The sequence below is a fragment of the Oryx dammah genome, unplaced genomic scaffold, assembly GCF_014754425.2.
Source record: "Oryx dammah isolate SB20612 unplaced genomic scaffold, SCBI_Odam_1.1 HiC_scaffold_10, whole genome shotgun sequence".
Classification (NCBI taxonomy): domain Eukaryota; kingdom Metazoa; phylum Chordata; class Mammalia; order Artiodactyla; family Bovidae; genus Oryx; species Oryx dammah.
In genome coordinates this window covers 12,404,886-12,418,605 of record NW_024070194.1, presented here as the reverse complement: position 1 = coordinate 12,418,605, position 13,720 = coordinate 12,404,886, and the positions used below count along the sequence as shown (strand labels likewise).

At 44.1% G+C, this 13,720-nt stretch overlaps 1 protein-coding gene across 1 annotated transcript in view; it reads right to left on the bottom strand.

Moving 5' to 3' along the window:
* LOC120869436 (receptor-type tyrosine-protein phosphatase T) overlaps positions 1–13,720 on the bottom strand; it is a 400,388-nt gene that overhangs the window by 215,584 nt on the left and 171,084 nt on the right. Inside the window, exon 6 of the mRNA XM_040248753.1 lies at positions 6,119–6,155. Coding sequence (XP_040104687.1) covers positions 6,119–6,155 — 37 coding nt within the window. The remainder of the gene's footprint in view (positions 1–6,118; positions 6,156–13,720) is intronic.

Genomic DNA, 13,720 nt, shown 5'->3' with positions numbered 1-13,720 from the left:
TGCCAACAAAGGTCCGTCTAGTCAAGGCTATTGTTTTTCCAGTAGTCATGTATGGATGTGAGAGTTGGACTGTGAATAAAGCTGAGCGCCGAAGAACTGATGCTTTTGAACTGTGGTGTTGGAGAAGACTCTTGGGAGTCCCTTGGACTGCAAGGAGATCCAACCAGTCCGTTCTAAAGGATATCAGTCCTGGGTGTTCACTGGAAGGAATGATGCTAAAGCTGAAACTCCAGTAGTTTGGCCACCTGATGCAAAGAGTTGACTCATTGGAAAAGACCCTGATGCTGGGAGGGATTGGGGGCAGGAGGAGAAGGGGACGACAGAGGATGAGATGGCTGGATAGCATCACCTACTCGATGGACGTGAGTCTGAGTGAACTCCGGGAGTTGGTGATGGACAGGGAGGCCTGGCGTGCTGCGATTCATGGGGTCGCAAAGAGTCAGACACAACTGAGCAACTGAACTGAACTGAACTGAACCCCGTGCTGAGGAACAAGGTAAAAAAGAATGTGAATCTGTGCACACAAGTTCCTCACCCTATCACAGCCTTCCAGGCTTTTGAGATGAACCTGTCCTAATCCTAGCATTAAATCTAGCAGCTAATACAAGCTTCCACCCCACATTCCGTTAGCAGTGCCTTAAGCCAGAGTTTCTGCCCCAGCTCTATAAATAAATACTGCCCATGGGTGGTATGTGAATCCATCCCATAGACTCTTTGTAAACACAGGGGACTTGGCTCTCCCAAGGAGTCTGGGCCAAGAGTGTGGTTCCTCTCACAATTATTCACGTAGCTTCTCAAATGCCACCCTCGCGCTGCATACGACTCAGTTCCCAGGGGTTGCTGAGAAGGGGTGAGGATGGGACCGGGGGCCCAAAGTCTCTCAGGTGCACCTACCCTAGAGGAGTGAGCCCCAGGGCTGCCCCAGGGCTTTAGCTCTGCTGCCTCCCATCCTCACTCAGGACACCTCGCTTCTCTTTAGAGGCACTGATCACAGTCATAACCCCACCACTGTCTCTAACGATCATTCACTTCATGTCTGCTTCCACACTAGACTATGAGCTTCCTGAGGACAGGAAGCAAGACTGCTGGTTCACTGGAAATCCCCAGTTCCTTACAAGGTACCTGGCTCACAGGTGCTCAGTGAGTGAGCTAACCATGAGAGCCATAATGGTCATCAATCATGATTTTCTAAGAATTTCCAGAACAATTTACAGTAAATAAAAATCCATTTATAGGTATGTTATCATTGGGTCCTCATAACAAACTGAGATTTTGGTGTGCTGGGGCTGGCTTGCATCAGCTTGCTACAGAAGAAATGTTGCTGAACATTCAGGACATTCTTATAAGCCAGCTGTTAAGCCATCAATAATTTGATATTGGATTTGTGGGGATATTTACACCCTAGAAATGGACAAAGACTACAAATAAAAGACTTTCCCAAAGAGCAGGTTTATCAGCAAACCAGAGGCATAAGTACATTCAAAACTTTTCTGTGAATGGGTAGATTATGTTGTTGCTCAGTCACTAAGTCATGTCCAACTCTTGGCGACCCCACGGACTGCAGCACGCCAGGCCTCCCTGTCCTTCACTATCTCCCAGAGTTTGCTCAAACTCATGTCTACTGTGTCAGTGATGCCATCCAACCATCTCATTCTCTGTCACCCCCTTCTCCTCCTGCAATCTTTGCCAGCATCAGGGTCTTTTCCAATGAGTCAGTTCTTCACATGAGGTGGCCAAAGTATTAGAGCTTCAGCTTTAGCATCAGTCCTTCCAATGAATGGGTAGATGGGGATCACTTCATTTTATTTTTTAATTTTTTGACCACCCTGTGTGCCAAACAGGATCTTAGTTCCCCAACCAGGGATTGAACTTGTGCCCCCTGCATCAGGAACACAGCGTTTTAACCACTGGACTGCCAGGGAAGTCCTGGGGTTACTTTAAATAGGGTGCTTCTGAGTTTCAGGAAGAGGGACCCTTAGGATTTCTGAGTCTTGCAGCAGTGAGATGCTGACCAAATGCATTCCCTCATCTCAGTAGGTATTGTTCGAGAGTCAACGATATGCCAGGAACCTCCTGCCACGGCCAAATGTGACTGGGAAATGAGTGGCAAGGATCAAGCTGTTCCTCATCAGAGCTCCCCTCAACAGCAGCAGGGCTGCTACCCCAGGAGGCCTGGCCCTGCCCAGGACCTGATGCTCCACCACCATGTGGGGTCTGGGAAGGGCCCTGTTGCCACAGACCCACCGTCTGGTTTGTAGGGGTAGCCCTCTGCATTTACCCCCTGCCCTGGGGTCCTTTCATAGATTAAGCAGCTCCTCTGCTTGAGGAAGCCTTGCTTTGCTTCTGCAGAAACCCAGAGCCACATCTGGACCTCAGCCTGCATCTAGGGCCCTCTTTGGCAGGACAGTTCCTACTCCCTGCACAGCCCCCAAGACTACTGGGATCACACTGTGAGTGGTGAGCATGAGAGGCTTCAATGGGAACCATGTGGCCACTGCCCCTAACTGCACAGGACCCGTTATGGCTTGAACTGAGTTCCCCTCAGATTCGTATGTCAGTGTCCTAACCTTAGACTGTGACCTTATCGGTAAACGAGGTCCCTGTAGAGGTGATTAGCTGAGTTAGGATGAGGTCATACTGGAGTAAGGTGGAGCCTCAGTCCAACATGATCAGTGTCCATAGAAAAGGGGAGAATTTGGACAGACACGCAGAGGAAGAGCACCATGCAAGGATGAAGGCAGAGGTGAGGTCAGGCATCTGCAAGCCAGAGAGTGCCAATGACGGCCAGCAATCTCCCAGAAGCTGGAGAAAAGGCATGAAACAGACTCTGCCTCACATCCTCCAAGGAGCCAACCCTGCTGACATCTCGATCTTGGATTTCTAGCCTTCAGAAGTGTGAGACAATAAATTATGCTTTGTTTAAGCCACGTAGTTTGTGAACTCTGCAGTCGCTGAAAACTAACACAGGTCCCCAGCTTTGCAGACCTCCCAGCTGTCAGTGCTTCATTAGAGCTTGGGTGACAAACAGTGGCATTACAGACAGACAAGGGTTAGAGGTGCACGCTACAGCCAGGGATTCTATCTAATATTGATAGAAGATGCCCTGGGCTTCTGGTCAGGTCAGAATGACCCCGAACAGCTCAGGCTGTTCCATTCTGAGTAGCAGCCCTCCCAGTTCCATGGGACACACACAGCTGACCACAGACACTGTCTGGAGTCACTGGGGTCAGGGACAGGACATCAGCAAGTTGCTTCATCGCCAAAGCACTGGCCTCAAGCCTGCCCATGTGACCACACTCCAGAGACTGGCTGCCCACTGGCAGACTCATGAGGAAAATGCCACAATGACAAAGAGGTGTAAGAGCTTTGAGGGAGACAGACGGGCCATGGAATCTGTCGCTGGAACTTGCTATACCCTTACTGCCTACAACGTTCCCACCATCATACTTTCCTCTGTTAAAAAGAAGAGCATTTTTGGCAAACCCATAAAGATGGAAATTTGATTGACAACATCAGGAAAGGGATGGGTCAAATATTGACACCTGGACTTAGTTCCTTGACACACAGTCCCCACGGGCAGGGTACGAGTTCAGATAGGGTTCTCGTTCAGCTGACCCTGGATGCTCCAAGGGGACAGAGCAGACACAGATCAAATATAGCTTTCCTTCCCTTTGCCTTTTCTGTGCATCACCAAGCATCCTGCTTATTTATCTGATGTGATGCTGAGAAGGAATCACTCCTTGACCTGGGGGAGATTGGCATTCTGCACTACCTATCTCTCTACCTTACTGCCAAGAGCTGCTAGAGCCCGCTTCTCCGGCTGGGGCAATGGCTCTCACTGCACTGGAAAACAAAGGCATGGAAGCCTGGCACCCACGTCTGACTCCGGGCTCCTCTGAGCCCTGCCTGGGCATGGCCAGCTGGGTATTCGTGCTCATGAATGCATCCCCGTCCTTTCCCTGCCACACCTGCCATACGCACCCAACACACTCCGCTAAAGGAAGGCTGTAGCCTAAGCATCAAACAAGAGGAGAAATCCTTATGCTAAGAAGCAGCAGACAACTCTTTTGCTCTAGTTCTTTAAAGCTCACATTAATCTCACGGATCAGCAACGGAACCTGGAGAAACACGGCATGGTGTGCTGTCTATCTACGTGGACAGTGGGTCCTAAAATTGCCAAGAACGTATACTTTTAATTATTCTCTCTCAGGGCTTCCCTGGTGGCTCAGTGGTAAAGAATCCGCCTGCCAATGGAGGAGACATGGGCTCAATCCCTGATCCAGAAAGATCCCGCGTGCTGTGGAGCAACTAAGTCCGTGCGTCACAACCATGGAGCCTGTGCTCTGGAGCCCAGGAACCGCAGCTATTGAGACCGTGCACAGACCTGGCGCATGCTCTGCAAGAAGAGAAGCCACCGTAATGAGAGGCCCGCGTGCTGCAACTCGAGAGAAGACCCCGCTCACTACAACTAGAGAAAAGCCCGCGTGGCAGTGAAGACCCAGCACAGCCAAAAATAAATCATTAAATAATATTCTCACTCAGAGTCCCCGCAGATACCTTTTGCCTGTCTGATCACATGTTCTCAATTCCCAGTTCACATCATACAATTCAACACACTCCCTTTTAGGAGGGCTTTATGTCCCAGGGGGTGTCCTTAGAATACCACACTCCCCCCCACTCACCACCACAGGGGACAGCAATGCTATCAGCCTTGCCCGTGTCCAGGGGTCAGAAGCTTGCAGGGAGCCATGGAGCTTACTATCACAGGGGAGGTTTCTCTGTAAGTTTCCTGCCCACTCCAGGGGGTTGCTGCAGATACCGAGCTGTCCGGCCCGAGACCAGAGCTCTAGTGCTAGCCCATGGATAAGGGTCTTCTTTCTAGACGATCTGTTTTCTTCAGAGAAAAACTCTGCTGAGGCCCATAATTCGTGCCCCTTTTGTTTGCAGGCCATCAACTCTCCTTGCCTCACAAGCAGTATTTTATCTCTTTCTGTCCAGAAGCCTGAGCTCCCGAGAGAGAACACATTAGGGACATGCTGACCTCTCCTGACTTCTGTGAGAGTAGAGTGAGTTCTTATCACAGTGAACCCTGATTGCTTGTCTTCTTCCTCCTGCATCTTCCCTTTGCTGTCTACAAACTGATGTGACTTTCTTCAAAATTATAAAACTAATGGGTGATAGGTCTTGGTGCATATTCTGTCAAATAACCATTAAATATTCCTCTCTCTCCCCCTGCTGTTTTCTGCTCTGTGTCCTTGCATGTATGTATTCACATATGTATATACATACATGAGCCACTGTCTTTGTCTACAGTTCATGTCTATCATTACATATCTACTTAACATCTTTTCATTGTTGTGGAAGTCACCTATGAAACCATATATGCTCTCAATAAATGCAGGGAATAGAATGAGTTGCCCAGTTTTGGTGTGTTTATACAGGGAGGATCGCTGTTAAAAATATCAGTTCTATAACAAAAAAGATAAACCTGATTTCTAACCATTCAACCTTGTAATAGGTTAAATGATAACAAACCATTCATTGATTTTTTTTTTAAAGAGTAATAAACAGAAACATGTACCAATTGAAAGAGCCAGGCAATTCAATAATAATTAGGGAAACAAAAAGTGATGAGCCTGAACAATGCTGCCTTAGTTTTGGGGGATAACTATTGAAAATGCCAACTAGACAACAATGCAGGGTTTATTTTCTCATTACAGAAGGCACTGACACTAATCACCTCATTTTTGAAAGCTATGCGGCAGCTGAATAAAATCCAACACCAACAGATTGGTCTAACTGACGTGCAAAAAAATACCCACATAAACACAGACCCAAATACAATGAAAATATATAGTGGCAGAATATTTGAGTAAATTTATATTTACCACTGATTAATGTTCCAGTCTGTACATCCATCCATTGACTAAACAAATATGTTTTGAGCTCTTCCTATGCTTTAGGCACGGTGTTATTAATATATACCATAAGTATATAATAATACCTATATGCAAATGACTCCAGTGAAAATAACAATTCTTTCTTGTTATTTTTAGTCACTGTTGCTACAGAGAGAAGTACTTCAGTAGCTGAAGACGGACAGTGCATGCCAACATACCTTTTGTAGCCAGGCGGACACAATTGATTTTGGTCTCCTGTGAATAACAAAAGTGAGATTCCAGTTAATTTGTTGTGGGTTTGGTTTTTGAATATATACAAAAATATATGTATACATATTTACATATATAGGCTTGCCTTTATATTTTTAATTTTAATTTAATATTTGTCCCTTCTATGTTTTTCCTCCAGGGGAATCACCTTTTAATTCTATTTCTTCATTTATTTTCACACTGGTGTTACTGCCACTTTCTGGCTCTCATCACTGTATCAGTTTCTTCCCCAGACGGAAGTGAAGTCACTCAGTCATGTCCGACACTTTGTGACCCCGTGAACTGGGGCTCACCAGGCTCCTCCGTCCTTGGGATTCTCCAGGCAAGAATACTGGAGTGGGTTGCCATTTCCTTCTCCAGGGGAACTTTCCGACCCAGGGATTGAACACAGGTCTCCCGCACTGCAGGCAAATGCTTTAACCTCTGAGCCAACTACTTCATAAATACTGCCCAGCACAGAACAATAACCATAACACTGAGTGAGTACCCTGTGGCATGTGTGTGCTTCACTCAGCTACATGGGTTAGCAGGGGGCATCAAGGGCATCTTTGAGAAGCTTAATGGGATTGCTGGGTCACGTGGTTCTATTTTTAGCTTTTTAAGGAACCACCATAGTGTCCTCCATAGTGGCTATATCAATTTACATTCCCACAAACAGTGCAAAAGGGTTCCCTGTTCTGTATACTCTCTTCAGCATTTATTATTTGCAGACTTTTTGGTGATGGCCGTTCTGACCAGTGTGAGGTGACACCTCACTAGTTTTGATCTGCAGAATCCAGTGCCTGTCTCGCTAATGCCCACACGTGAAGAACCACTGCATCCTGAAGGCACTGTATTAGTCAGGATTAGTTCAGTTCAGCTGTTCAGTCATGTCCCACTCTGTGGGAACCTATGGACTATAGCCTCCCAGGCTCCTCTGTCCATGGAATTCTGCAGACAGGAATACTGGCGTGGATGGCCTTTCCTGTCTCTCCTGCACAGCAGGTGGATTCTTTGCCATCTGAGCCAACAGGGAAGCCTTAGTCAGGAATATGCAGAAGTGATAAAACCCACGAAATCCAGGGGCTACAAACAGCAAAGGTTTATTTTCCACTCAAACAACATGTCCAATATAGGAGTATGGTGGGTCTGAGGGGGAGCTGATGGTGGTGGCTGGAGGATACTGTAGTGTACTTTAGTGTAGCCACTAAAAGACCAAGACTGCTCCCTCCATTTAAATATAATGCTTCAGTGTTCACTGAGGCCAGAGAAAGGGATGGTGATGACTTTAGTAAGAACTAGCAACTAAAGGCTTGACATTAGAAGTAACGCTTTTACTTTGACACAGGTTCCATCAGCTAGAGTGAGTCTAAGGGCCATGCCTGACTTCAGTGACACAGGGATTGGAGTGCTCCAGGAACCAAAAAGAGAAACAATGATAATGTCTGCTGCAGAGTGTATTTCATCCATGCACACCTCTGAATGCTAGGAACTGTCCCTCCTATCAAACCCAAGTATGATTCCCTAGTGGTCTTGATTCTATTCTGTAGCCCGCAGAAAGTCTGCCTTTGCTTGTGTAGGAAAGATGTCTGGATACTGAAAGACAGTTCTCAAGTTCATTAGCATTCTTTTCAAACAATTCCTCAGATGATAAAAGTTCAAGTCCTCTGAACCAAATTAATGCTCATCCCAGGACATCCTCCAGTTTGTCCCTCTTAATGAGAAGGGACTAAACATGAAGCAACAGTCTATGTGTAGGCTTGTCAATATATGATTACCTAGATTATCACTATTTCCAATTTTTTTCTTACTTAAACTGTGCTTCTAATAACATAGCCAACATTTCACATTTTCATTGATCACAATGAATATGTCAGCAACTCTTTCCCACCAAAAAAAGAAAAAAAATTGCCTGCTTCTACATATCTGTGTGGTCCTATTATGAATCTCAAGTACAGAGTCAGACTTGGAGCTGTTGAAGTCTGTCCTCTTTGATTCAGTGACTAGAGCCTATTACCATATTATCTTCACCATCTGCAAGTTTGGGGACATGATTTTTCAACGTTATCCAGATCAATAATATAAGTAGTAACCTAGAAAATGCCAATAACAGACTCAGTGGCATGAACTAGAATCCCTCTTCCAGGCTGGCATTCATCTGTTCATCAGAATCTCTGGTTGGTTAGGCAACAGTTACTCGCTGTCTCAAATGCTTAGGAACTCAGACTCTACTGCGGTATTTTTCCAAAAACATAGCTTGAGAACAGAGTCAAAAATCACTTCAGATCCTGCTCTGTCTACCGAATTTCCCCAGTCAGTTCAAGAACTATCTTAAAGAAAGAAGGTTGAGTTGACATGACTCGTTCTTTGGAACAAGTGTTTCCTTTTTTTTTTTTTTCTGTGCTGAAAGTGTTACTTTTTAAAATAAATAATTGTTTTATTTTAAAAAATGGAAAATGCAGAAATGTTAAAAGAGCATGACATATTATGATTCAAATACAGGGAATATTCATTTGAAGTGTGCTTATATTTCAAGGGAAAAAAAAGTATTTTTTTAAAGAACATATCCAGGAGACAGAAAGAAGAGAGAAAAGAGTAGAACTCTCTAACTGAGATGGGATGAACTGGGAGAGGAGCACTGACGTGTGTACTCTGCAGGGGGTAAAATAGACAGCTGGCAGGAAGCTGCTGTGCAGCACAGGGAGCTTAGCTTGGTGTTCTGTGATGACCTAAATGGGTGGGATTCGGAGGGAGGCGATGTACATATACATATAGCTGATTCACTTCGTTGTACAGCAGAAACTAATACTACTTTGCAAAGCAATTATACTCCAAAAATAAAATTAAAAAATAAGATGCCAAAAAAGCTCAAGTCACAAATGAGTTACAACTTAAAAATGATGATAAAAGTGAGCAAACTTTATTTTTTTTGTTTGTTTTCATGTTTGGAAGTAGAACACAGTTCTTCAACTCCTGTTGGCTTCCATGTCTGTTCTTTGGCTTAAACAAAGGTCGGTGAACTGGACACTGAGATGGCTAAAGAAGAATGCACGACATCCAGAGAACTGAGAAACTGTGTTGGATGGGACGTGCCAAGAGATAAGAAAGATCTCCAACTTTATACTAATACAAAGAAAAAAAAAGATTTTGCAAGTACTGTATCAGGAAACTTGTCAATTCTGTGTAAGACTGTTAATATAGCAATGGGCAATATAGTGAGGTCTTCACTGATGGGGGTAATTTGTAAATATGTGTCTAGACTTTAAAGAGAGTCAACCTAATCTCTTTATATCTAAGAATCTATTCTCATGGAATGACCTTAAATGCAGAAGAAGCTTTATATTCAAAGTCATTGCTTCCAGTATTCTTTATAAAAGTGAAAATGAAGAGGAACATATCTGCCTAACTCTATAGTCATGGTAAAGAAAGTGGAGGTCTCTCTACACAGTGGAGTTTTATAAGGCTGATAATGAAAATGGTTGAGACCCATGTAACAACATGCAGTAATACACATAAGAAAATAATAAGTGAATAAAGCACAGTTTTTATTCAACATGTAAATCTAAGCATTTAAAAAATAAGTCCTAAAGGAAATATACTAAATCTTAAAAATGGTTGCACAGTGAAGTATAACATATTGATACATGCAGACAAATACACTAATTTTCAATGCAGTTTGCCAAATCTTTCACAAAGTGAACACACACTTTAGGACCAGCATCCAGATCAAAACACCCTAAATTACCAGCACCTCAGAAAAACTCTTCACGCTCCTTCTGGGTCACTTCCTCCCCACAAAGGTAAAGGCTAAGGTGTCTTTTGTGGGACTCAATGGACATGAGTTTGAGTAAACTCTGGGAGCTGGTGATGGACAGGGAAGCCTGGTGTGCTGCAGTCCATGGGATCACAGAGAGTTGGATGCAACTGAGTAACTGAACTGAACTCGTTTAAAAATGTGTCCCAGTAAAGGGAATATTGGGTAGCCACAATGGTTTATTCTACTACCTTCTTCACTGGATCATTTATAGAACTTTCTAATTCTCCTTAGAATCATCTTCACTGCCAAAGCTGCATGCATGAAAGTGAGCCATTTCCTAACACTATGTCCTCCACCTGAATCCATTAAACTGTTTTCTATCATCTAAAGCACTTGTCTGATTATGTTTAACTCTCCTCGGCTCTCACAAACATGACGCTCACATATCTGTTTTCTCCCAAGTTCCTGACATCTTTAATTCCATAACCAATTTGTCTTTGTTGGTTAGAATCAGGTACAGAATAACAAAGTCCTGAGTCACTCCCTTGACCTTCCAGGTGATTGGACTGTTAGCAAGCCAGTCAGGAACATGCTGGAAATTCTGCATCCGATCACACAGGAAGTCTGGCCTGTGGACATTTACCCAATCAGTTCTGTAACAAAGAAATGAGTACTTTCCTTGTGTCAGATTATATAAGGCTTTGGAAAGAGAAAAAGCATTTGGTGTATTCTCTGTTCCATCTCCACAGTACAAGACATTTTCATGTTCCCATTATTTTAGCCTCACTCACATTCCACTTCCTACTCTAGACTTGCAAATCTGCACACAGGAATGTATCACCTTGGGGTAGTATATACTGTCCTAACTATTGGGCTTCTGTTGAGACCTGCTTCTACTCAAGGATCTGCTAGTGTTGGGACTTTTCCAGCAGGCCAGTGTTAAAGACTCCACACTTCCGATGCAGGGGGCTCAGGTTCGATCCCTTGTCAGGAACTGAGAGATACCACACGCTGCATGGCAGAGCCAGAAAGCTAAAAAAGAAAAGGATCTGCCAGTGCTGTGCAATTGAGCAGCTCGTTGCCCCTCTCTGTGGCTCAATTTTCCCACCAATCAAATGACAGAGGAAGGGATGGGGAAGCCCACTTTGGTAGAGTAGGTGGGATATTCTAAGGTTGCTTCCAGTTCTTTCAGTACACTATCTTCTTGATGTCATATCATATCACCCACCTCACAACACACAAGTTTTTTTTTTTTTTTAATCAAAATGCCTTATACCTATACCTACTTACCTACTTATAACCTCCATTTAGAGACTAAGCCAAGTCTGACTCATTCAACCATCCACTTATCCATCCATCCTTCAACTACTTACTGAAATTATAGGCTATCTAATTGAAGGGCTTATAGGAACTGCTGTCTATTATCCAGGAGGACTTAGGTTACACTGTACGCCCAACCTGGTCAAGAAGCCCCTGTACCTGGGGAATACATAAAATTCTCACTGCACCATCAGACTGCCCTACTTAATAAGGTGGGGATTTAGCCCTGATCTCATCATTTTCAAAGACTTTCCCAGTTGCCCTAACTCACATTTTTGCCCTCTCTAAGACTAAGCTGTCTCAGCTCATATTATGAGATTTAGCCCTAACCCCAGAGTCTTTCTACAATTATCACTTCTTCTTAGGCTTGTGCCTTCATTTTTCTCTAAGACTGGGACTCCCCACTTAACTCCTCATTCATTTGATCAGTCAACAAGTATGCATTGATATGATCGGCACTGAAAATGTTCATCATTACGGAATGATCACTGCATGCCAGGCACTGTGCCGCATACACAGGGATGAGCAGAGCAGACGTGGTCCCCATCCTCATGAAGCATGCAAACACTGTCTTTCTAATACTTGCAGCAAACATCAGATAACTATTCTCATGATTAAACACCTGATTACAAGTTGCAATAAACACTATTAAGAGAAGTGCTGGGTGCTATATATGTGTCCAGAAGATGACAAGGGATGTGGGTGGGAAAGAAAGAGGGCTTACCACACTGAGCAAGAACTATTTAACCTAATACCTGGAAAATAAGTATCACGGAAGGGTGTCCCAGACTCAGGGACAGATGCACAAAGGCCTGGGAGTGGGAGAACATGAGGCACAGTCAAAGATATAAAGAAGTCTGGGGTGTTTACATCATCATAAAGTACTCAGAGAATGAGATCAGATGAAGCTAGAGGCATAAGCTTGGTAGAGCCTTTTAGACTGTAGGGTTTTGGTCTATATTTGAAGAACAACAGACAGCTATCAAAGATTAACGAGCAAGAATAAAATTTTCAGGCTTTTATTTTTTTTTTAAATGCAGAGGCTGCTGTAGAGAGAACAGACTTACATTGCAAGAGAAGCTAGCTGTTGGGGAGAGGATGATGGTGACACCTAACCGAGAAATGCTAGTGCCTTGGACCGGAAGATTGGCTGCAGAGATCCTGCCTGCTTCTCACCTTTGGAAAGCATTTCTCGGCTCTGCTTGACCCCAGTGTCCTTCACCACCTCCCCCCTCCCCCCATGTTTCTGGGACTGATACACGTTGGGTCCTCATTCTAGGCTCTCTGCAGCCCAATTTCCCATGATGCTCTTCCAGTGCCCTGATCCCTAAGCTGTTGTTTGGCCTTGATGTGGCTCATTCACTTAGCATGACAGTCCCTGAAAGCATCAGTAAGGAAAAAAACAGAAAAGAGGAAGGCTCTCTTTTCCTAAGGTACGTGTTTTGAATATTGTATTTTTCATTCTTATAACAAGTCTGAAATGGATAGCACAATGCCCCACTTTTCTTTTCTTGTGAAACAAGATTAAATAAAATTTCCCAGGGTTACTCAGATAGTAAGCCAAACAAAATACCCTTTAAGCAAATGGCCTTCTTTTCTGAGGTATCTGTTGGCAAATATGTCTGACATGAGGTCAGAGGCCCTGCTTTCTTGGCTTGTCCACAGGCAGACAGGGATGATAGAGCAGAGTCACATTTTGAAAAACAGGCCAAGCAATTTGTATGAAGAAATTCTGTTTTGACCCGAAACAGGACCCTGAGAAATCAGAAAGCCAGTGATGGAAAAGGAAAGCAGAGATCTGCCTCTGGAAACTGAGCAGCCCAGAACCATTAGAACTAGGTCACCTGGCAGGCACATCCTCTGGAGGAAAATGCGTGAGGGATGCCTTTTAAGGCATGAAAGGGACAGAGTTTCCTTTGAGATATAACTTCCTAATAAACACGTATGCTGCAATCTGCAAACCTGCAGTCACCAACAAGGGGCAAAGTAAAGCTGCAGGATGAAGGCGACTTGGCTTGTTGGTGGCATATTCTTCTCACTGATAGGTATTCATCACCAACCTTATTAAATTTTCCTTGAAGGCTGTTCAGGCCCTGCTTTATAGGCCATAGCTGTGGCCCTGACCCTGACTCTAGGGAATGAAACTCCCAGGTCATTTATTGCATTTTATAAATGCAAGCCATTTATTCAGAAAAGTCACTATTAGACTCAAGCTCTGAAAATCTTTTGTGTTCTCTCTTTAGATGCAGACTCAATTGGCTTAACTCAGTAGTGCTCTGGAACTTCCCTCAATCTGACTGCTCTCATCAAGGCCAACGAAGGCTTTCATATGGTCAGCTCTAAAAATCACTTCTCCAACCACATCATCCTTAATGTCTAATCAATATCAATTGCAACTGATCACTTTCTCTTTGACTCTTTCTCCTCTTGCCTTTGAGATCACTCTACTCTCAGCTTTCTCTCTTACCTCACTGTCTACTCCTAATCCTTTTTT